The 24,728-nt window shown below is 41.3% G+C and overlaps 1 protein-coding gene across 1 annotated transcript; it reads right to left on the bottom strand.

Moving 5' to 3' along the window:
* Nucleotides 1-66: 66 nt before the first annotated feature.
* On the bottom strand, nt 67-19,985 carry PCYOX1 (prenylcysteine oxidase 1). Its single transcript, XM_044772636.2, has 6 exons — nt 19,800-19,985; nt 18,586-18,792; nt 17,391-17,565; nt 4,557-4,768; nt 4,056-4,208; nt 67-3,628 (listed from the first exon to the last, which is right to left on the bottom strand). The coding sequence occupies exons 1-6, from the start codon at nt 19,909-19,911 to the stop codon at nt 2,973-2,975; spliced, it is 1,515 nt and encodes a 504-aa protein (XP_044628571.1). The 5' UTR covers nt 19,912-19,985; the 3' UTR covers nt 67-2,972.
* Nucleotides 19,986-24,728: the final 4,743 nt, after the last annotated feature.

Consider the following 24,728-nt stretch of genomic DNA (forward strand, 5'->3'; position numbering starts at 1 on the left):
TGATGTACTCTGTTCTTAGTACATCTACATTCCAAGTATAGTACAAGACAAGTAAAACACAGGAAGTAATGATGTAGTTGTTTATTTTGAACGTTAAGTGGGAAAAAATTTTTGAATACCACAGTAGAAATAGAGTTCCAGAGAAAAACATTCCAGTGTATTGTGATTCTTTGTGGAGTACAGAAGGTAGTGATAATGCTGCCTGTAACATACTCATCTTGCTCATAAATTTTACGGTGCACAAACTCAGATGAGAGATATTTTACAGATGGTTGTATCATAAACCTAACCTTAAGAAACTTACAGGGGCTGGCCCAGTGGTGCAGCAGTTAAGCCCAGGGTCCACCAGTTCAGATCCTGGGTGCGGACCTACACACCATTTGTCAAGCCATGCTGTGGCAGGCATCCCACGTATAAAGTAGAGGAAGATGGGCACAGATCTTAGCTCAGAGCTAATCTTTCTCAAAAAAAAAAAGAAATTTACCAAGCAAATACTTAGGCCTGTTCTTTTTGTGATCTGGTTTTTGTGATTATAGGTAAAAAGCATACAAATCATCAATCACTTTAATAAAACTGTAGAAAATGGGGTATACTGCTCGTGGGTATGTGAGGTACTTGTATAAAACAGAACACACTGGATGACTTATAGGCATCTCTAAAATGGTATTTCCTATTTATAGAAAATATGGCAAAAGAACAGTTAGAGGGATAAAACCAACTTAATCACAATAAGCAGAGTTGATATGACTTCCTATATATTTTTATTCTTCCATTCTTCACCATCTCTAAAGAAATCTTCGCTGATGTTTACAGGCTTGCATTTTGTGCAGCCACACACAGCTGAATTATAAGACTGGTTCTCTAATTGTGGTTCCTAGCCCAGGAGCATCACCTGGGAACTTAATAGAAATGCACATTTTTGTATACCACTCCAAACCTATTGAAACAAATTCTGAGGGTGAGGCCCAGCCAGCCCTTGGTGATTGTGATACATACCCAAGCTGGAGAACCACTGGAATAGAGCTAGCTTTGTTAGCCCCTGCATAATTTTTACCAGTGTCTCCTACAAAAAGATGAGTAGAGTGGTCTCCTGGACCAGGAAACAGGCTCTGATAGTATTTTTCTTCCAACAAAAAATTACCCTTTAATACTGTAATTGCAAACAATCTAATATGCTAGATATATTGATAACCTGTTTTGCTCTTTGAGGAAGCAATTTCAGATACCCTGTTGGAAAACTTAGTGTAGTTTTGATGTAACAGCAACATTTTAAATTGATATTCTTACAAGTAAAATATATATCCCATTGCTAAACAAAGTCTACAAGTGATAGAAAATAAATTATTTCATTAGTATTTACCAATCTTTAACATACACATAACACAGTATGACATTCTCTGTATTGTCTTCATTAAAACCACAAAAGGAAAAAAACTTGAATGCGTCTTAGGCTTGTTAAGAATAAAATTAGAAAAAAGCTCACGCTTTGACAAACAAAATTTAATCCCTGCCTTTACATCAACTCTATCTTGGCAGTTTTATCAGCATATTAATATACACAATTGTAGTAGAGAAGAAATCATTTTAACTAAGAATCAATGTTCTCTTAGACCATTTTGCTAAAGTAGTTACTGCCATAATCTGGTAAAGGACTTTTTTTTTTTTAACAGGACACGTTAACTTGGTTGCAGTTACTTTTAGAATTCACAAGTATAAGAACAGTCATTCATGATCGTTGCACAGTGGATGTAGAACTGGTTCTCAAGTTTGGCTGCATATTAGAATCATTCAGCAAGCTTTAAAGTCCTATAGGTGATTCCAACTTGCAGCCAAATTTGAGAACTATGACCTTAAAAGATTTCAGCAATGAATTTCTCACCCAAAATGCTACAGTAGCTTTAGAAGCATTCAGGAGTTTGGGCATATGCTGGATTTGATCAAGCGTAGTGTCATTCTGAATATCCTACTCTATTGTCAAGTGCTCTGGAGTAAACAAAGTTGCCTCTGCTATTAGACTGTCGATGCTTCTTACTATGAAGATTACTACTTGAGTTCTCATTGAGAGAAATCATTCTTTGCAAAATGGATCTGCTTTAATAACGGATTGGGTTTCTTGGGACTTTAAAGGCACTGAAAACCCTTTGAACACATCTTAAACCCCCACATCAGCAATTCTCAACATTAGGAACTTTAAAAAGCTACAATGCTGAGGTCCTCTCCTCCATCCAATAAATCAGAATCTTTGTGAGGATCTACCAGTATTTGTGAAAGCTTCATAAGTGAGGATTTGATGATAGAATGCCAATTCTTTAAATCAATAGCCTGGCTTTTCATTTTACTTGAGATTTTTTATGACATCTTAAGGTTATACCACTAAAACTTCGAAATGTCACCCCTAATAAAACTGAAACAGAATCCAAAGAACATTCTGAAAGTCAAGGCTTCAGGCATGGCAGATTTACTTTGAAAAGGTATCAATTACTAAAGCCAGGCATAACACACCAGCTTCCATAATAGTTTTCACTATCTGAAGATCACATCCAGCCATGAACTGCAAATGAACTAGTCCCCAACTAAAAGATAACGTCTTTAAATTCTTCCTCAAGTGCTCAGCTTAAAATCCTCTAAAGTCTTGTTTAAAATCCAGGGCCCCACCCCCAGATCCACTGATTAACCAGAGAAGCAAGAGAATCTCTTACGATTAACAAACTCCACATGATTCTTAAGATCAGACAAGTTTGGGAAACAATCTTGATGGATATTAAAAGAAGAGTTAAGAAATTTTGGAGATGGCATAAATGCATTATACTTTCCGACTTAATTAGAACTTTGTATTTTCTCTGGGATGACTTCAGTTAAACAATGATAATGGCAAAACATCTGCTTCAAAATCATCTCAGATTGTATTCTTTTTTGCCAATAATATTCCATTCGGAACCAAGGCGGGGGTGGGGGGGAGTGACAATGTTATTTCATAGTTCAGTTTTCAGTTTCTCGTATAAGTCCTCTTGGTCAATCATGTGTGCGTGCTCGTTCCAGCGGTGATAGGCAAGGAGAGCGGCATTGTGGGCTGCAATGGCACTCATCTCCATGGCACTTGCTGCAAACTCTATGCCATTGAGGTAATACAGTCGATCGTGGAGGACGATGGGGGGGCATTTCTCCGGAGGCTTATAGTGAGGATATGCCAGCCACGGCTGCTTCACAGCATAATCGTAGGACAAAAAGAGCTTTAAAATTTGTTCTTTAGTAAGAATTTCTTGGGAAAAGATCTTCCAAACATATGTCCCACCTTTTGATGGTTGAGGATTATTTTCTCTTACTGAGGACACAATCCCAATGCTGTTAATGAACAAATCTGAACTATCAGTGGTTAAGATTGTACTGAGATCAAACTCATCTAAGTGTCTAGAGGTAAAAATTGTTGAATTCAATTGCCCCTTAATTAAAGTTGTCACTATATGTTGGTAATATTGATGGAATTCCTCAATTGGAGGATCAAAGTTGAGAAAAGTTATATTGGACATTTTTCGATTCAAGGGAGTAGCCACCAAGACGATGTCATAGAAGTCTGAACGGGTCTCAGATCCAGTTTGGTAGACCACTTCATACATCTTTGTGGGATTTCCTAGAGGAAATAAGGAAGCATACATTTCTTTAGTGTTTCTAATATACTATATTTTATACCCTCTAAAAATAATTTTATACCTTCTTAACAGTTTATAATTCTACGGAATTAAAGAAGTTTTATTCCTTTGGGACAGATAACTGTCCCAAATTGAAGCAATTTCCTACTGGGAAAGGAAATCACACCTTGTCAACAAGTATAAAATATGGAATTTTTACTTTCGAGGATGAGATTATTTTTCAAATCCAAAGTGTCACGCCACTGTACTTGAGCACATCTGGGAATAGTTCTACAGGGCACGACATATACAATTTAAAATTCCATCATTTGGAACTGAGTGAGAGATGGCAGAAGAGAGGTTTCTCTGCCTGAGCAATTATTTCCTACAGGGGAAATTAGGAACAATAAAATAGAAGTTCAAACTCACCCATCTGCTTGGTTCTTGTTTTCTCCTCTATGTACATTACTGAGCCATGTATAAGGTTGCCTTTGGAAGCCTCAAGGAGCCGTGAGCAAACAAGTTTATTACCACCTTCTACTGCCCAAAGGCCAGAATCAGCACAGGACATTGACACTGCCCCTGTTGGCAGGAGGGAAAAATGTGTTTTAATTCTGACTCTCTAAGACGCCCTCTACCCACACTCCCTTTCCATTTAGGTGAGTTCTGCTCCAAATGTCTCCAGATATTGCCAAATGGCCACTGGGGGCACAATCTCCCCTAAGTGAGAACCATTCAACTAACAAAAGCTAAGGACCCTCTCCCTGTAAAAATGCACATCTACATATCCGCAATTTTGCAAACAATGTCTGAGGTGGCACAGAGAAAGGGAGTCTTCTCCAACTCAAGGCCTAAAGTCAGGAGCCACCATAGCATCAGGTAAGCCCCTCTGTGAACTAGTGTCTATACCTATTCCCAGCCTTGGCTTACCCACAAAACCATTGATGTTCATGCTTTGGCCAAAATTGACCCTCATGACAGGAGCAACCATTTCATTCAGGAATTTCTCAGAGAAGCCTGCTTTCTGCAAGGTTTCAAGAAGTGTTCGGTTAAGCATTCCAAGGAATTCGTCCCCTCCTAGAGAATGTAGTAACTTCTCAACACTACTGAAGGCATAGTCATGAGATTGGTAGCGGTAGATCCTTTTGAAAGGAGAGAAATGACCATTAAAAATCAAACAAGATAGGGGCAAGGGCATGCATAAAGAAGGGAAATAGCATCATAAGACTCAAACTGACTTTTATGTTACTTTCTGACGAGTTCCTGCCTATCGCATGTCACCGTCTCCCCCTGGAACCCTGGAAGCCCTAGGCCCTCCCTTTCCCTCCACCTCCTCTGGAAGTCCACTGTCCTTTGTATACACTCTTCTGCATTAATATGGTCACTGGGAGCACCTTTAAAGAAGTGGGTATGTCTTGTTCTCATTATGTTTTTATCTTCCAGCAGCACTTAAACATGTTTAAAATTAAACTTTATCGTTCCACCAGGCTTGATCCTCTCCATCCATCCCCCCATCCCAACCAAAAATAACAGGTCATTCCTAATATCCTACACATCATCCTCAGTTCATTTAGTTTCAAATTTCAACATTATCACTTCTCTTTTCTGCTTTACCCACACAAGAAGGAAACCTTATCACTCTTTCTAACATCTCTCTTGTTACTTCATTCTCATTTCCCTGATCTTAAGTCAGGATTTATATTCAAACCACTAAAATGAATAACTGATCTACCTGCTTCCAGTTTCTTTTCTTTGAAACATATATGAATCTCCCAGAAGCCCTAAAAAGCCTCTTATTTTGTCATTCATCCACTTACTCCAAAAACATCTTGCTTAGTGATGCTTACTAAAGTCCTGACATTTAAAAAAAAGAGAGAGAGAGACATGGATTTTAGAGCCAAACTCATCAAGTCTAACTCTTTTGCTCTAATTGCAGATAAAAAAAAACAAAGGAAAAGTAAAAGAACTTGTCTAAAAGTCACATACAAGCAGAAGGCTCAAGTACCACTTGCCCCCTCTGCCCTCAACCACACACACACTCATACCCTCGCGAGTACACCTGACCCATTCACTGGTCTCTGAAGATGCTCTGCATAATGCTCCCCAACACTGCACTAGCTCTTCCCTCCAACTGGGAGACACTTCCCGTTCCTAACCACAGAACGGTGACAGCTCCTCCAGAGCCTGAAGCCCACCTCCTCTGCAAAGTCTTCCCCAACTTCCCAGTCCACAGTGACGTTGTCACCTCCAACAGTCCCATACAACTTAGCACCCATACCACTCATTCAGCACTTGATAGTACTTTGTATTATTTAATTTTTAGAAAATATCACTTGACATTTCTCTGCACTTTATGGACTTAAAAGAACATCCACACATGGGGCTAGTCCAGTGGCACAGTGGTCAAGTGTGCATGTTCCTCTTCAGTGGCCCTGGGTTTGCTGGTTTGGATCCCGGATGCAGACATGGCACCGCTTGGCACGCCATGCTGTGGCAGGCGTCCCACATATAAAGTAGAGGAAGACAGGCATGGATGTTAGCTCAGGGCCAGTCTCCCTCAGCAAAAAGAGGAGGATTAGCAGCAGTTAGCTCAGGGCTAATCTTCCTCAAAGGAGGAAAAAAAAATCCACATAAATTAGTAGTGCAGTAATTCGATGCATAATTTTTCAGGTCGCAAGTGATACAAAAATGAGAAAGACATGGTTCCCTTCCTGGAGCTTACAGTTAGGGACAAGTAATAAGGCACATGCAGAAATAAGTAGATGAAACAAAAGAAGAAATAAAAGTGCCAAAGAAAAATCCTGATCAGTGATCATGAGAGGAGAGTTTTTACATCAACTTTCTTGTCTCAAAATAAGCTGTAATTTTTTAAAGAGCAGAGGACAATGTCATATCTATTTTGATATAACCTACTGTCTAACAGCACAGTATTGGTGGTCTACCGGTCCAGATGTGGTGCTCTCACTTCCGGTTCATTTCCTGGTCCGGGAACCACACCACCCATCTGTCAGTCGTCATACTGTGATGGCTGCAAGTTGCTGTGAGGCTGAAAGCTATGCCAATGGTATTTCAAATACCAGCAGGGTCACCCAGAGTGGAAGGATTTCAGCGGAGCTTCCAGACTAAGACAGACTAGGAAGAAGGACATGACCACCTACTTCCAAAAAAACTGGCGATGAGAACCCTAGGAACAGCAGTGGAGCACTAGCTGATACAGCGCTGGAAGGTGAGAGGATGGAGCAAAAAGACCAGACAGGGTTCTGCTCTGCTGCACACACAGTCGCTAGGAGTCAGAACTGACTCAACGGCAGTGTCAACAACAAAACAGCATAGTGTACAAAATGTTGAATAAATTTTTGTTGCAAAAATTGGTATCAATGCCAAAACTGGGAAACTAAAATAATTCCTTCTAACCACATCATTTGGCTTCCAGCCCCTAAGAAGTTGGAAAAAGGGTAAAATCAGTGAGTTTTTTAGAAAAATTATTACAGTGAATATTCAATAAAATGAAGAGCAATTTTTGGCTAATGGTCAGCATGACAAAATAGTAGCCAATTAAAAAACTTATATATGATAATACAAAAATATTGCTCCTTGCCTCCTCTCGCCCTGAGCCCCAACCCCACTCAAGCAAGCCTCCTAAGTAAAGGCCTCCTATAGGGTGGCATGAGACAATACACACCATATAAACACTGAGCATTGTAACTGTTTCATGGTACTAGCTGCATTAGAATACATATCTATTAAAAAGTTAACATGTGAGTTAACTAGTAGTTTCTGCTAATCAGATTGCTTATACAGCCTTTTTCCTTTTTAAACTACATTTGTATAACCCTTAACACTTATTTATTCATTCATTCAACAACTATTTATGGAGCATCAACCTTGACTCAGGCACTGTTGTAGGGGCTAAGGATAAAGAGATCAACACAAAAGAGAAAAAAAATCCCTGCCCTAACGGAGCTTGAGTTCTAGTTGGGGAAACAGCTAATAAAAAAATACATCAATGCAACTAAATTGTACAGCAGGTTAGAGAAGGATAAGTATTAAGGAGAAAAATAAATCAGAAAGGAAGACTGGGAATGCTTGGAGTTGGCAAGGTTGCAACGCTAAGTAAGATGGTCCAAAAAAATAAGTAGGGGCCGGCCCTGTGGCTGAGTGGTCAAGTTCACACACTCCGCTTAGGCAGCCCAGGGCTTAGCCAGTTCAAATCCTGGGTGCAGACATGGCACCGCTCGTCAAGCCATGCCGAGGCAGCACCCCACATGCCACAACCAGAAGGACCCACAGCTAAAAATACACAACTATATACTGGGGTGGGGGGCTTTGGGAGAAAAAGGAAAAAATAAACAAAAAATTAAAAACTGAGTAGAGTGGTCAACAAAGCCACACTGAGAAGGTGACATCTGAGCAAAGACCTGAGAAGGAGGTGAGGATGCAAGCGATTCAGTAGCTGGGGGGGGAATATTCCAGGTAGAGGTAAGAGCAGTGCAAAGGCTTTATGACAGAAGCATGCCTGGTGCATTCACCAACAGTGAGGCCAGTGCAGCTAAAGCAGAGAGACCCAGGAGAACAGGAGGAGGCACCGGCAGAAAAAAACAAGGAAGGCTAGTGGGTGAGGGATGAAGCACCTCTAGAATGGTGGAGTCAGAACTCAGAAAATCTGCTCCCACATAACAGCAACGAGAACACTGGCAAAAACTGTCAACATCAATGTTTTCAGAACTCTAGAAAGAAACCAAAGACTTGCCAAAATCCCAGGAGTATTTATTCAAGAAAAACGTCTGACTCTCAGTAAGAACGAGCCCTGTGGCATTTTAACTTACCCTATTCCCATTCCCCTCTTGCCGGCTCCAAGGTAGCCTTGAAAATCAGCAGCCTTGCAACGACAATCACTGTGAAACCAGCAAGCTGGCAGCCACAGGAGGGAATAAGACAGGTCTGGAGCTCCCCAAAACCCCCATCCCCAGAGAAGTCCCACCATTCGACCTATCTGGCAGCTCACTGAAAAGCTCCATCATCAGGGTTTGTCTTTATTTGACCTGATTTGGAGCTCACTCTGTACAAACAGCCCATCCTGAGGGCATGTGTCAAAAACATCAGTGGCAATTTAACATCACAGCTGCCTGAAGCTGAGATACCAACTGGGGCTCACAAGAGGCTGACCGAAAGGCTTTTTTTTTTTCTTCTTCTCCCCAAAGCCCCCCAGTACATAGTTGTATGTTCTAGTTGTGAGTGCTTCTGGTTGTGGCATGTGGGACGCCGCCTCAGCCTGGCCCGATGAGCAGTGCTAGGTCTGCGCCCAGGATCTGAACCAGTGAAACCCTGGGCCTCTGGAGCTCAGTGCACGAACTTAACCACTTGGCCACAGGGCCACCCCCTGACCAAAAGACTTCAAAAAGAAATACTGGGGAATGAAAAACACCAACACATTCTGGAGACCTAGAAGGCCATGCCCAGGACAGACCTGAGAAGGCCTGAATCGGCCATGTCTGGCCAACCTTGAGGCTTTGAGCAGGCAGGAAGTAAAGGCTAATGGAGAGCTGTAAGCCACCTGCCAGAACACTGAAAACACACCCCAGCACACACACTTCACAGCCATAACTGACAAATACAGACCGAACAGAATCAGTCCCAGAAAGTCACTAAACAGACAAACAGCAACAATAACAAACCCTGAGTTGGGGAGAAATCTGATTTCCCAATTTGCCATGTATTATTATTTTAAATGTCCAGTTGCAACAAAAATTATGAGCTACTCAGAGAAACAAGAAAGTATAGCCCACACACAGGGAGGAAAAAAAAGGAATCAACAGAAACTGTCTCTGAGGAAACCAAGACCCTGGACTTGCTAGACAAAGACTTTAAATCAGCTATTATAAATACTTTAATAGAACTAAAGGAAGCTCTGTCTGAAGGACTAAAGCAAGTATGAGAACAATGTCCCACCAAATATAGAATATCAATAAAGAGACAGAAATTATAAAAAAGAAAAAATTCTGGAGTTGGAAAGTACATCTGAAATAAAAAATTCCCTAGAGAGGCTCAACAGCAGATCTGAAACAGCAGAGGAATCAGTGAACTTAAAGATAAGATCAACTGAGGGCCAGCCTGGTGGCACAGCGGTTAAGTGCGCACGCTGCACTTCGGCGGCCTGGGGTTCGCCGGTTCAGATCCTGGGTACGGACATGGCACCGAATGGCAAGCCATGCTGTGGTGTGCGTCCCATATACAAAGCAGAGGAAGATGGGCATGGATGTTAGCTCAGGGCCAGTCTTCCTCAGCAAAAAGAGGAGGACTGGCAGCAGTTTGCTCAGGGTTAATCTTCCTTTAAAAAAAGAAAAAAAAAAAAGTAAGATCAACTGAGATTATACAGTCTGAGGAACAGAAAGAAAAACAGCTAAGAAAATGAGCAGAGCATGAGAACCCTGTAGGACAACACAAAGTACACCAACACACACAAAATGGGGATCCCAGAAGAAGAGAAAAAGGGACAAAAAAAATTGAAGAAATAATAGCCCAAAACGTCCCAAATTTGATGGAAAACATTAATCTGCACATCCATGAAACTCAACAAATCCAAGCAGGATAAACTCAAAGAGATCCATACCGAAACACAGAACAGTCAAACTGTGGAAAGACAAAGACAGAATGTTGAAAGCACCAAGAGAAAAGCAACTCATCCAACAAAACGGATCCTCACTAAGATTAACAGCTGACTTCTCACCAGAAACCATGAAGGCCAGAAGACAGTGGCATGACACATTCAAAATGCTGAAACACTGACAACCAAGACTTCCATATTCAGCAAAACTATCCTTCAAAAATGAAGAGAAATTACGATAATCCCAAGTAAACAAAAACAGATAATTCAACACTAGCAGACTTGCCCTATAAGAAATACTAAAGGGAGTCCTTCAGGCTGAGATAACACTAGACAGAAACTCAAATCCACACGAAGAAATAAAGAGTAGAAAATATCTCTTTAAAACAAAAAAGGACAGCAACTAGAAATGAATAAGTACTGGAGGTCTAACGCACAGTATAGTGACTACAGCCAACAATACTGTCTTCTATACTCCAAAGTTGCTAAGAGTAGATCTGAAATGTTCTCACCATATAAGGGAAATGATAAGTATGTGACACGACAGAGATGTTAACTAGCTGTGGTGGTAATCATACTGCAACATACAAATGTATCAAATCAGCACGCTGTAGATCTTAAACTTACACAATGTTACATGTCAATTATATCTCAATCTTTTTTAAAAAGGCACAATACGCTAACAATGCATAATATGAAAAGGAAATTAAGAAAACAATCTCATTACAATAGCATCAAAAAGAATAAACCTTTAGGAGTAAGCTTCACCAAGGAGACAAAGACTCGTGCACTGAAAACCACAAAACATTGCTGAAAGAAATTAAAGACATCCCATGTTCATGGACTGGAAAACTTGATATTGATAAATTGTCCTTATTACCTAAAGTGATCTACAATTGCATTGTTTCTATGTAATCCCTATGAAAATCCCAATGGCGTTTTTTGCAGAAATAGAAAAAAAAATCCTAAAATTTATATAGAATCTCAAAAGACCCCCAAAGGACAAAAGCAATCTGGAGAAAGAAAAACAAAGCTAAAGGTCTCACATTTCCTGACTTCAAAGTACACTGCAAAGCTACAGTAAACAAAACAGTATGGTACCAGCATAAAGACAGACATATACATCAATGGAGCAAAATAGAGAATCCAGAAACAAAGTCTCACATATATGGTCAAATGATCTTCAACAAAGGTGTCAAGTCTACACAATGAGTAAAAGATAGTTTCTTCAACAAACGGGATATCTACCTGCAAAAGAATGAAACTGGACCCTTAAATGTTATACAAAAATTAACTCAAAATAAATCAAAGACATAAACATAAGACCTGAAACTATAAAACTCCTAGAACAAAACATAGGGGAAAAGCTTCATGACCCTGGATTTCACAATGATTACCTGGCTATGACACCAAAAGCACAGGCAACAAAATCAAAAATAGATAAATGGAACTATATCAAACTTAAAAAACTTCTGTGCAGCAAAGGAAATAATGAACAGCATGAAAAGGCAATGTACAGAATGGGAGAAAGTGTTTGCAAACCATATATCTGATAAGGGTTTAATATCCAGAATATAAAAAGAACTCCTATAACTCAACAACAAAAAGTCCAATTAAGAAATGGGCAAAGTTGGGCCAGTCTGGTGGCACAGTGGTTAAGTTTGCGCACTCCACTTCAACGGCCCAGGGTTCACAGGTTCGGATTGTGGGTGTGGACCTATATACCACTCATAAAGCCATGATGTGGTGGTGTCCCACATACAAAATAGAGGGAGACTGGCACAGATGTCAGCTCAGTGACAATCTTCCTCAAGCAAAAAGAGGAAGATTAGCAACAGATGTTAGCTCAAGACCAATCTTCCTCACCAAAAAAAAAGGGGGGGGGGTGCAAAGAACTTGAATAGACGCATCTCCAAAGAAGATACACAAATGGCCAACAAGTATATGAAAAGATGCACAACATCACTAATAATTAGGGAAATGCAAATCAAAAGCACAAAGAGATTATCACTTCACGCCTGTTAGGATATCCATTATCTAACAAAAAATAGCAAGTGTTGGCAAGGGTGTGGAGAAACCCCTGTCCATTGTTGGTGGGAAAATAAAATGGTACAGCCACTATAGAAAAGGGTATGGAGGTTCCTCAAACAATTAAAAGTAGAATTACCATATGATTCAGCAATCTCACTTCTGGATATGTATCCAAAAGGAATTGAAAACAGGATCAAAGAGATGTTTAAACACCCACGTTCACTGCAGCATTATGCACAATAGCTAAGAGGTGGAAGCAACCTAAATGTCCACCAACAGATGAATGGATAATACAAAAAGGCAGTAATGGAAGAACAGAGAAACAAACAACGTATGACATACAGAAAGCAAATAGCAAAATGAGAGACATAAAACTTACCTTAACAGTAACTATATTAAACACAAATGGACTAACAGTCCAACGATCGGCAGAGTTGATAAAAACACACGATCCAACTATATGATGTCTACAAGAAATACACATTAGATTCAAAGACACAAATAGGCTGAAAGTAAAAAGATGGAAAAAGATACACCACACAGAGAGTAACAGAGAGACCTGGAAGTAGCTATACCAATATCAGAGAATATAGACTTTATGACAAAAATTGTTACTAGAGACAAAGGAGGACCTTTTATAAGATAAAAGGGTTAGGCCATTAGGAACACATATCAATTATAAACATATATGTACCTAACAACCGAGCCCCAAAATACATGAAGCAAAACTGACAAAACTGAAGGGGAAAACAGACAATTCAACAATCACAGCTGGAGACACTAACATCCCACTCTCAATAATGAGTAGAACAAGTAGGCAGAAGCTAACAGTGTATTAGTTCACTAGAGCTGCCACAACAAAGTATCACAGACCAGGTGGCTTAAACCACAGAAATGTATTTCTCACAGTTCTGGAGGCTGGAGATCTAAGATCACGGCATTGGCAGGTGTGGTTTCTCCTGAGGCCTCTCTCCCCAGCTTGCAGATGGCCACCTTCTCACTGTGTCCTCACGCGGTCCTTCCTCTGTGCATGCACATCCTTGTGCCTCTTCTGTGTGTTCTAATCTCTTCTTATAAGGACACCAGTCAGATTGGATATGGCCCACTCTAATGGCCTCATTTTAACTTAATCACCTCATTAAAAGTCCCATCTCCAAATACAGTCATATTCTGAGGTGCACAGGGTTAGAGCTTCAACATATGAATGGCCGGGGTGGGGGGGAGGACAATTCTGCCCATAAGAAACAGGAAATATAAAAATAAGGGATGAGATTATCCATGTCCTTTGTCAGGTCTTCCAAACCATGGGATAATTTTAGCCGTTTCTCTGCAGGATATAGAAAGCCACTGAAAGTTTCTGAGCAGAGAAGTAATGTGATGACTTTTAGATTTTAAAAAGACCACTTCGGCTGCTATGCTGCAAACAGATTGTGGCAGCACAAGGGCAAAAGCAGGGAGATGAGTTGGAAGGTGTATTAGTTTCCTACTGCTGCTGTAACAAATTACCACAAATTTACTGGCTTGAAACACCACAAATTTATTATCTTATGGTTCTGCAGGTGAGAAATACAAAGGCAATCTCACAGGGCTAAACTCAAAGTGTTGGCAAGGCTAGTTCCTTCTGGAAGCTCTGAGGAAAGAATCCATTTTCTTACCTTTTTCAGTTTCTATAAACCACCTGCATTCCTTGGCTTATGGCCCCTTTCAAGCATCACCCCAACCTCTTGCTTCCACCATCACATCTCCCACTAATTCTGATCCTCCTGCCTCCCTCTGATAAAGACGTTTGTGGATTACATTGGGCCCATCTAAATAATCAAGAAGGATCTTGCGATTTCAAGACCCTTAATTTGATCATATCTGCAAAGTCCCTTTTACCATGTAAGGCGACACATTCAGAGGTTCCAGGAATTAGGATGTAGACATCTTGAAGGCGGAAAGAGACTATTCCAGCAAGCCAGATGAACAATAATAGTGGCTTGGATCAAAGTGGCAGGAGTGGTGGCAGTGAGAAGTGGTGGAATTCTGGATATATGTTAAAGACTGACAGGATTCCAGACAGACTGGATTTGGGAAATGAGAGAAAGAAACAAAAAATGGCAAAATGTTTGTTAGCCGTTAACTAGAAGGAAAAAAGGGTGTTTATAAAGCCTTTCACTGTCAGTCCTATCAGTCTCAGACCAAGAAGTGTTAAGGATCTAACAGGTCCCCAGAAACGCACTAAGTGCTAGAGACAAGAATGAGCTGTACCCTAGCCTAGACACCAAGAAATCTCAACAGGAAGCCACAGTGGACCAAAGGATTCAATTCAACAAACATTTGAGGGAATTATCTACTACATTATAATTACTGCGCATACTACACAACAACACAAGTGTATGTGTGCTGTGCACCATCTAATTCCTAACGGACGTTGGAAAAGAGAGATCAATGGTGACTAAGAGTATTAGGGGAAGGTTTTGTTGAAAGACTGAGATTAGAGATTGGACTTTGGAGTAAGAATGGCATCGAACCAGAAGAACTGCATAAATAATTGCTCAGAACTGGACATTAACCTGGCAAGTGTGGATATCACGGGCTACAGAATTTCCACCCAAGTACATCCAACAGCGAGAAGAATGAATGCATACTCCCAGGAGTGTGGGGTGTTGCCTACAAGTTTGAACCCTCTTTCAAGTGTCATGGTTTACTACCGTCATATGGGCCTTTGCTCACACCGTGCACTCTTTGAAATGGAAGCAGAGAAATGACAAGATACCTCCCCAAAGCTGGTCAGCAAATCTCCCAAGAGTTTCTGCAGAAGATGACACAAGCCACTTTCAAGGGGACTTAGCTGGATCTGTCATATATATCCAAAAAAGAGAAAAAACTTTTCAAGCAAGAACTTTAGGTTTTATACCATTCAAAGAAAGAAAAACTCAAGAGCATTCTCCAATTGCACATTTAACGTAGTTGTTCTCAACTCTGGCTGTAAGTTAAGATTCACTTGAGGTGCTTTTAAAAATACCAATGCCCAGACCCCTACTCCAGAACAACGAGATCAAAAATCTCTAGAGGTACAATATAGCATTCTTATTTTAAAAAGATCCCAAGTGATTCTAATGTGCACCCAGGGTTGAGAACTACTGCTTTACTGAAAAGCAAGGGAATTCGTTGTTCCAGATTCTTCTTTGGCAACCTCTGTAGCTCCCAATCCTGGTTGCAACATTCCTGAGTAACTCCAACATGGAATACTACCAATATTTAACCGCTGGCAAAGAATTAAACAGCGAGTAGACTGCCTACACCACTGGGACTGAGTTAAGATTCCCTGCTCAGGGTGGGGGCGGGGGGTTCCCGAAAAGCAGGCAGATGCCTTGAGTGGGAACACACAGCTATTTCACAGTCCAGCAGAATTTCACTACTTCAACAACTGGCACATGCTGGCTCAATACCAGCCTTGTCTCCAATTATCTCATAGCGCATGATAAAATTGTCAAAATAAGATTTGTATGTTGATTTATTGAAAGAAACAGAAATGTACGATGCATGGCCCTTTAAACAACATAAAGGTCAATGCTATATAATCAAATATCAAACACAGACGGGGGGCAGTAATTTCATAAAGCTTGGGAATTGTTTTCTAAAATCAAAAATAGGATAATCTATGTATCCTCTCACTGGGTCTTTTTCACAGTTCCGTAACACCCTGAATTCACTCCAAAGTGATTTCTTTATTTGTCAAAGGGCAACTTTCTACATGTCAAGCAAGCCACGGGTAAGAAGTGTGTTACCGGCAGAGCTGCATCCGATGCCATCTGAACTTGATTTTCCTGCTGAGCATGCAGCAACGTGCCCCCTACCTTCTTTAAAGAGTGACTAGCTGTCTCTCTTTAAAAAATCCTGCATTTTTTTTTTAGTTATTGGTTTATTGCTTGTCTCTCTATTAGCATGTATCTTCTTTGAGGACAGGGAAATGTTCTAGGTTCTACACCCTCAGGACCTGGAATAGTGCCTGGCACTCAATATTTGGTGAATGAATAAATGAATGAATGCCTACTTTAAAACAGTCTGCACTGTAGCTGAACTGAATGTACCCACTGAAAAGATGTTCAAGGATTTGACCTAAGAATGATGTTTAGAAAGAAAGAAATCTCTAACTAATATAAGTTACAGAAACTAGAGTGTATTCATCGTACTCCACTCCTATATTTGTTCTGGGCAATACCCAGTCATATGACATGTAATTTTACCTTTTTAACAAGTACTTTATTATGTTGGAACAGTCATAGTAATAAACTACTATTAGCACTTACAAGTTGAATTTCTCCAGCATCTAAAATTGTAAACCAGCATAAAAATTAGCACATGCCAAGAGCCTTAAAAAAAGCAAAAGGTTGCATCTTTCAAAGTTTGACTGGCTAATAAATGTTATTTTTCCTTATTGCAAAGCAATGAGCATTCATACACATAGAAAATTTTGAAAATATAGAAAAGCATAAAGAAGAAAAAAAAGCCACCTGTATTCTCACTACCCAGGACAGTGCTGGAGTTTAGTACCTTAATTTAAATTCTTGGGGCACAGAACTGATACTCCACCTCAGGCTGCTGGCCCACTGGAACATCACGTCACCATTAAAGCTCATTTAAGTTTTCTGATCCCTTTTACAAGCTCTTATACACATTCCCTCATTAATCCACACAACACCAGCACAGTGCCGAGATGAAAAGTAAGGACTCTGGAGCCAGCCTGCCTGGGGAGGAACTCAGCCCCACCACTTACTAAGTGGGTGTGCCTGCACACTTGCAACCTCTATGCCTCCACCTTCTACACCTGTATAAAGCTAAACCAGTACCCACCTGAGAGAGCTGTCCTGAGATTTCAAGGAGTTAATATTTGGAGAGAATTTAACAAAGCCCAGGAACACTAAACAAGCATTTGCAATACACATTTTCAGAAGCAAAAATAAAGTACCCTTTCAATTTCCAAGTGGATAACCGGCTTGCGTATTTTATAAAAAACATTTTGCCTAACAATCTTACCAACAAACAGGCCTTGCAGTCAGGCAGAGAACTGTTCCAAGAAACGGTAATTCCTAAAGAACATCTAACTAAAAGGTCTTAGGTTAAACGGAAGAGAAAAAAATTACCTCATAAACTTGTCTAATGCATCCTCTACCCACATGTGCATTCGGAGGGACTGAAATCCATACTGCCAAATTAGCTTAATCATGTTAATTATAAACCAGCTGCTCTCCTCAAACACCAGTCTCTCTCCGTTATACACCCCCATTAGGCCACCATAGCTCTGCACAGTAGAGAGACCTGCAAAAACAGAGAGGGGGAGCTAGGTCAGTGGTTTCCATGCTGATCAAAGGAAAAAAGGTAATCGGAAGCTATCAGGCACACTCTGAAGTGAGTGAATCCCGGGCTTCCCACAGTTCCCAGGAGACATATTAAAGGAGCTCTATCTTTAGAACAGTGTGTGACACACTATACACTCACTACACTGTCCAAAAGCAGAGTCTCCAAAAGTTAGGTCAGATGATCATGCAGAGATATCAAAATTAGACTGGCTACTGTTAGTCTAAAAAGGCTAAAAAGTCAAAGGAAAAAAGAGTACCAACTGAATTCAACTTAAAAACAGAAATGCCAGTCATGAATCTTCGCAGCATAAATCGCTCCTGTTATATATTTGCCCTCATGGAGGAAAGAGAGACCCCAGAAGCTTCCACAGGAGAGGTGGAATGCAGCTAAGAAAAACAAGCTATCCCCATTCCTATGCCAATCCTATTCTGCATAACAGGGTATTTCAGATAACTGGAAGGAGGCCAAAGTTACACAAATATTCCCGAAAGAAAGGACTTGCAGAGGCCTGCCAGCCTTCCCCCCACAACCTGTCCCAGCTCCTCTGCAGGTAGGGAAGCAGTCAGATGCCCCAGGTTCTAGGCATATGTCTACACCCATAGCTATGTGAGTGACTTTAAGCCAAACATGTCAAGCCTCTGTGCCTCATTTCCCCAGCTGCAAAATAAGCACACGAGGTTTCTGCTAACTCAAGCCATTCTTTGATTCTTCAACATGAACCCCAGGTTTAAGAGCAACCACTCCCACCACCGCCCTATGGCTGTAATTCCAGATAACTGAAGATACAGATAAGTAGAGTCCCATTACAGGAGAGTGGCTCCTAACTAAGGCAGTACTAACTGCTAGCAGGAAAAGTGGGGAAAAGAGTTTTTCCAATTTCTCTGTAAAGGACAGAAAAGTTTCAGTTCCCAATCTTGAGAAAAATATCCATGGATGGTTACACAGAAATCTGCTTAGCTCTAAAGCCAAATTACCTACCCAGGTCCTTGACAAAACGCTTCATGTGCAGATTTAAAGGATGGATGACAGAACCTCCTGCCTCATATTCTTGCCCCCGCACAGTCAAGGTGGCCAGACGGCCTCCCACCTCTCCTCTTTCAAACAGATCAATCTTCACATCTTTCCCAAATTTCTGCCGCAGGTAATAGGCTGCTGAAGTGCCACCAATTCCAGCTCCAATAATTGCTATAGGGGAAAAAAAAGAACAATTTCTTTCCCTCTTACCAGCTATGTGGGTTTTGTTTTGTTTTTGTCAACAATTTGGGGAAGCTTGGGGAGAGGGAGGCAAGTGACAATTGCAGTGAAGACGGAACTCTGAATCTCTCAGACCCTGCCCCAGATAAAACCGGTAGATTAACTTACAAACTGACATTAGATTTTTTTCTTGCCAGATGCCCAAAGATCTCACATTTCTTCGTCGATGCACCAACAGGCCCGCTCACCCTTCTTTGTGCCCAATGCATGGGAACAGAGAAGGTGGGCCTTCCCAGCACGCATTTTAAATAAGGGGCCGCCATTTTTGCTTAGATTTGTTTTGTCTCATTAATGTAGGTAGGTTAATGAACCCAAAGAACACAGTTTATGGGGAATAAAAAAGAAAGCAAAACAAAACAAACAGGGAGCAAAAAAACCAGGAAGACTGAAACTGGAAAAAGAGTGCATTCTTTCGGCTGTGTCGTAGTCCTAGGCAGAGAAATTGTGTGCAAGCCAGGGGCCTCTGAGAGCTGGCCACCTCAGCAAAGCAGACGGGGGCAGGGGGCTCCAGCTATCAAGGGATGCAGTCGGGCTCAGCTTGTCTGCACTGCTCAGCGTGCTGTGCCCGCGTGCGCCTGTCATCTGCAGAGCACAGGCGGCCCGTCTCTCCAGGACGAACCAGAGGACTGGCCTCCCAAAGGTGCGGCAAGGCAAGGCGACGAGAGGGGCCTCCGAGACCCGGGCTGCAGGGACGCTTGGCGGCCGCCCACTCGCCCCGGACCCCCCTGCACGGCCCACTCTTCAAGCGGGCCGATCTCCACGCCCGGGAAGGCACGGTGCTCGGGCACCGAAAACGACCCCGAGGCGCCAACCGGGAAGCGCGCGGCCCACGCGGCCCGGCGGGCGTCGCGGCTGCGGAGTCCGTGCACCACGCAGCGAGCCGGCCGGCGCGGGGCGCGCTCCCGCACCCCCGTCCGCGCCGCCCCGCTCTCGCCTACCGATCTTATCCGGCGGGGCCCGTCGCTCGGCGCTCCCGGGGCACCCCCAGCTGCACAGCAGCAGCCCCAGCCCCAGAAGCGACGAGACAAGCTCCCTGGCGGTGAGCCCCATGGCTAATGCAGCGCAGCAGTCAGTCCCCGGCACCCGCCAGTAGGCCAGCCACTGCGCGTCTGCGCGCTCCGCCCGCCCCGCCCCCGGCCGGCCGCGCCCCTCCGCCCCGCCCGCGCAGGCGGCTGGCGCCCCAAGTCTGCCCAGACCTCCGGGAGCCCCCAACCATTGTCCCCTCGGTCCTCCAGGCCCGCCTGGTCCCTCTGGGGCCCTCGCTGCTTCAGGAAGACACCAAAGGCACCGGCGGAGGCTCACCCCAGCTCTCCTTCTTCCTCCCTATGTATTCGAGTGAAACACATTATTTCTTCACTAGTGCCCTCTTCTGTCTCTTCAGTGCCTCCCTCTCAAAGAAGGCACACTGCTCATCACTGTCAGAAACAGACCGGTGGAGCGACACATACTTATTGAGTGATCACTATGTTCTGGGGACTGTTGGGCACAGATGAATGGGTAAACGCTGCTAGGTGAAAGGAAGAATGAGGGAAACTGGGGATGGAGTGGTCCAATGTGAAGGGAGTGGAAAAGTAGTGACAGACATGACTAAAAGTAGAGTACCCATATCATACAATGGAACATTATGCAAGCATTAAAAAGAATATAGGATCTATAACTATTGTCCTAGTATTGTTAGGTGAGACAAGCTGGTGGCTGAGTGAAGGGTATTATTTGATCCCATTTCTGTAATTAAAATACTCCACCTCACCCCCCCCACCTCAACAAAAGAAAAGAAAAATCGGTGTAAGACCATGAAGAACAGTAAGGATGGAAGGAAAATAAGTTAGATAGAAATAAAGGTGGAGCTTGGAGAAAGGGAATAGAAATTCAGTGCAATAAGCGTCCATTCATTGGACAAATATTTGAGTTCCTTCTGAGTGTCAGGCAGTGTTCTAGGTGCTTGAAAAAAATCAGTGGACAAAACAGATTTTTAAAAATATTTATTCTAATGAAGCTGATATTCTAGTGGAGAGTGACAGATGATAATTAGAAAAAATAAGTAAATGATGTAATATATAGAGTAGGGTGAGAGGACTGCGGAATGGAGTGCAACTTCAAATAGGATGGTCGGGGTAGGCCTCATTGAGCAAGAAAGCATTTGAGCAAAAGCTGGCAGGGAGTGAGAGAGTGGGCTGGGTAAATATCAGGAGAAAGAGCTTTCTAGGAAAGGAAGATGCCTAGCATGTTTGAGGAACAGCAAGGAGGCCACTGGAGCAGAGTAAGAAAGGGGGAGTGGAGGTGTTAATGGAACAAGATGCAAGTCGTACAAGAAATAAACACTTCTACTTAAGAAGATAAAAATATGAACATTAGGTGCCCTTTTCCACTACATCTAGAAATTACAAAGAAAGAGCTAAACTATGTGTGCCTTTTACTTTCCTTTTTCCAAACTACATTATGTCCACAACACCGCAGTGCATTAAGCCTACCAAGCTCTCAATAAGTATTTCTTGCTTGATTAGAACTGACCATGTTAGTGACCTTGACACGTGTCATATTTGGAAACTTTCATTTCTGCTACTGAAACCTTGGGAAAGAATTTACTGACAGGACACTCAGTGAAGAGACAGTGTAAAAGACTTGCAAAGTGGGAAGTGGGCTGAAGGCTTTCTCGTTCTGCGCCTTTGCCCTTTCGAAATAATACTGCCACTGAAACTCAAGAAGGTTTTTTAAAAATCATGGAGGGCAAATGTTACCACATGTATGAAGGGTCATAATAAGGTAATATAACAAACATTTATTCAAAGAAGTGTTATTCAAAAGAGCAGTCTCTCTAGGAGGCTAAACACTACGATACTCTCCTCGATCAAACTCTAGCCAGGCTCCTCTTCTCAACTAGGCCTCAACCTTGGTCTATAGAGACTTGAAAAAAAACACTAACACAGTTTCTAACAGCTCAAGCTGCACCCTTGGAATGACCCTAGCTCCCTTTAAAGTGCCTGCCTGAGAAAACTCAAGGCTGCCAAAAAAATTTACTGTTTGTTCCCACCAATGCCAACACAGGAAGATAGAGCCCCTTCTCCCAGCCCCTGTGGCAGGGTAGGAGCCTAAGTGACAAGCACCAGTTACCCGCCCTTCTTAATTTCTGTAATCTTTCACTTCCCTGACTATATAAATATATAGATAGATTATTTAATTCAGAAATCCCATGTTTGAGAATCTATTCTACAGAAAGAAAAGAATCACTTATAAGAATATATATACCAGGATGCTTATTGCAACGTTATTTGTAGTAGGAGAAAAGAAACCAGGAGTAACCTGAATGTCCCTCAATATCATTTATGGTCATTTATTCAATTTACCATTGAATAAATTGTGACACGTTCATTCTATGGATTACTTTGCCATTATTAAAAAACAATTAACTAGATCTGTATTAGTTGAACTAGAGAATATCTATGATGTAAATTTTCTTTTTAAAGATTGGCACCTGAGTTAACATCAGTTGCTAATCTTCTTTTTTTTCTTTCTTTTCCCCAAAGCCCCCCAGTACATAGTTGTATATTCTAGTTTTAGGCCCTTCTGATTGTACTATGTGGGATGCTGCCTCAGCATGGCCTGATGAGCGGTGCCATGTCTGCGCCTAGGATCCAAATCAGCCAAACCCTGGCCCCGAAATGGAGAACACGAACTGAACTGCTGGCCACTGGTGTGGCCTCTCTACGTACGATGTAAACTTAAGTGAGAAAAGAATGCTGCGTGAGAGAAGAACAAAGCTGGAGGCATCATGCCCTCTGATTTCAAAATTATAGATATATTACAAAGCTATAATAATCAAAACAGTATGGTATTGGCATAAAAAGACACATGGTTCAATGAAACAGAATAGAGAACCCAGAAATAACCCCCCACGTATATGGTCAAGTAATTTATGACAAAGGAGGCTGGAATACACAATGGGGAAAGGACAGTCTCTTCAATAGTGTTGGGAAAACTGGACAGCCACATGCAAAAGAATGAAACTAGACCTCTACCTGACACAAAAATCAACTCAAAAGGGATTAAAGACTTGAATGTAAGACTTGAAACCATAAAACTCCTAAAAGAAAACATAGGCCATAAGCTCCTTAACATGGGTCTTGGCAACAATTTTTTGGACCTGACTCCAAAGGCAAGGGCAACAAAAGCAAAAATAAACAAATGGGACTACATCAAACTAAAAAGCTTCTGCATGGTGAAGGAAGCCATCAATAAAACAAAAAGGCAACCTAGTGAATGAGAGAAGATATTTGCAAATCATATAGCCGATAAGGAGTTAATACCCCAAATACATAAAGAATTAATACAGGGGTCGGCCTGTGGCGCAGCAGTTAAGTATGCACATTCCGCTTCTCGGCAGCCTGGGGTTTGCTGGTTTGGATCCCAGGTGCGGACATGGCACCGCTTGGCAGGCCATGCTGTGGTAGGCGTCCCACATATAAAGCAGAGGAAGATGGGCATGGATGTTAGCTCAGGGCCAGTCTTCCTCAGCAAAAAGAGGAGGATTGGCAGTAGTTAGCTCAGAGCTAATCTTCCTTAAAAAAAATTTAATTTATTAAAAATCGAACTTCCATATGATCCAGAAATTCCACTTCTGGGTATTTATTCAAAAAAACTCTAATTTGAAAAGATATAAACATTTCTATGTTCATTGCAGCATTATTTGCAATAGCCAAGCTATGGAAACAACCTAAGTGTCCATCAATGGATGAATGGGTAAAGAAGATGTATAGATATAATGGAATACTACTCAGCCATAAAAAAGAATGAAATTCTGCCATTTGCAACAACATGGATACACCTTGAGGGTATTATGCTAAGTAAAATAAATCAGACAAAGACAAATATTATATGATTTCACTTATATGTGGAATCTAAAAAACAAAACAAATGAACAAACAAAACAAAACTCATGGATACAAAGAATAAATTGGTTGCCAGAGGGATGCGGGTGAAATGAGTGAAGGGGATCAAGAGGTACAAACTTCCAGTTATAAAATAAATAAGTCATAAGGATGTAATGGACAGCATGGTGACTATAGTCAATAATAATGTATCACATATTTGAGAGTTGCTGAGAGAACAGATCTTGAAAATTCTCACAAGAAAAAAAATTTTTGTAACTTTGTATAGTGATGTGTGGTAGCTAGACTTATTGTGGTGATTATTTTGCAATGTATACACATATTAAATCGTTGTATATTTGAAAGTAATATAATACGTTAATTATACTTCAATTAGAAAAGGGAAAGTTGCAGAGTAAGATCCATGGCATAAGCACATTTCTTTAAATAACAAAAAATCCCAAGTACTTATATACGTGTGTATCTGTATGCATGTAAAGTAAGATGTGGGAGCTTACAAACTAATCCATTAACATTACCTCAAGAGGGGAAGAATGAGGGAAGTATTAATCTTTTCCTTATTTATCTATATTGTTTTACTTGTGACAGTGAGCATGTATTACTTTTGTAACTTTAAATATATAATATATAAATAAATAATATAATAAATAAAAATGAAATTTTGATAAAGTTCTTAGAGCTTAAAAAATACTTGTGCTATATCCATACAATGGAATTTTATTTGGCAAAAAAAAAGGGAATGAACCATTGATACATGCTACAACATGGATGAACCATAAAAGTATAATACTAAGTGAAAACAAGCTAATCACAAAGGATCACATATTTTATGATTCCATTTTCTATAAATTGTCCAGAATAGGCAAATCTATAGAGACAGAAGATTAGTGGGCTGGGGAGTGGGGTGGGGTGGGGAATAGGGAATGACTGCCAATGGGTGTTTCCTTTTTAGGGTGATGAAAATGTTCTAAAATTGATTAT

The sequence above is a fragment of the Equus asinus genome, chromosome 6 (assembly GCF_041296235.1).
Source record: "Equus asinus isolate D_3611 breed Donkey chromosome 6, EquAss-T2T_v2, whole genome shotgun sequence".
NCBI classification, from domain to species: Eukaryota; Metazoa; Chordata; class Mammalia; order Perissodactyla; family Equidae; genus Equus; species Equus asinus.

Excerpts from the sequence above, each read along its gene's own strand:
- PCYOX1 (XM_044772636.2), bottom strand. The coding sequence starts at position 19,911 with ATGGGGCTCACCGCCAGGGAGCTTGTCTCGTCGCTTCTGGGGCTGGGG. Across the intron at positions 18,793-19,799 it reads GGCCCCGCCGGATAAGATCG|CAATTATTGGAGCTGGAATT; the intron begins GTAGGCGAGAGC and ends TTTCCCCTATAG. Across the intron at positions 3,629-4,055 it reads AACAAGAACCAAGCAGATGG|GAAATCCCACAAAGATGTAT; the intron begins GTGAGTTTGAAC and ends TATTTCCTCTAG.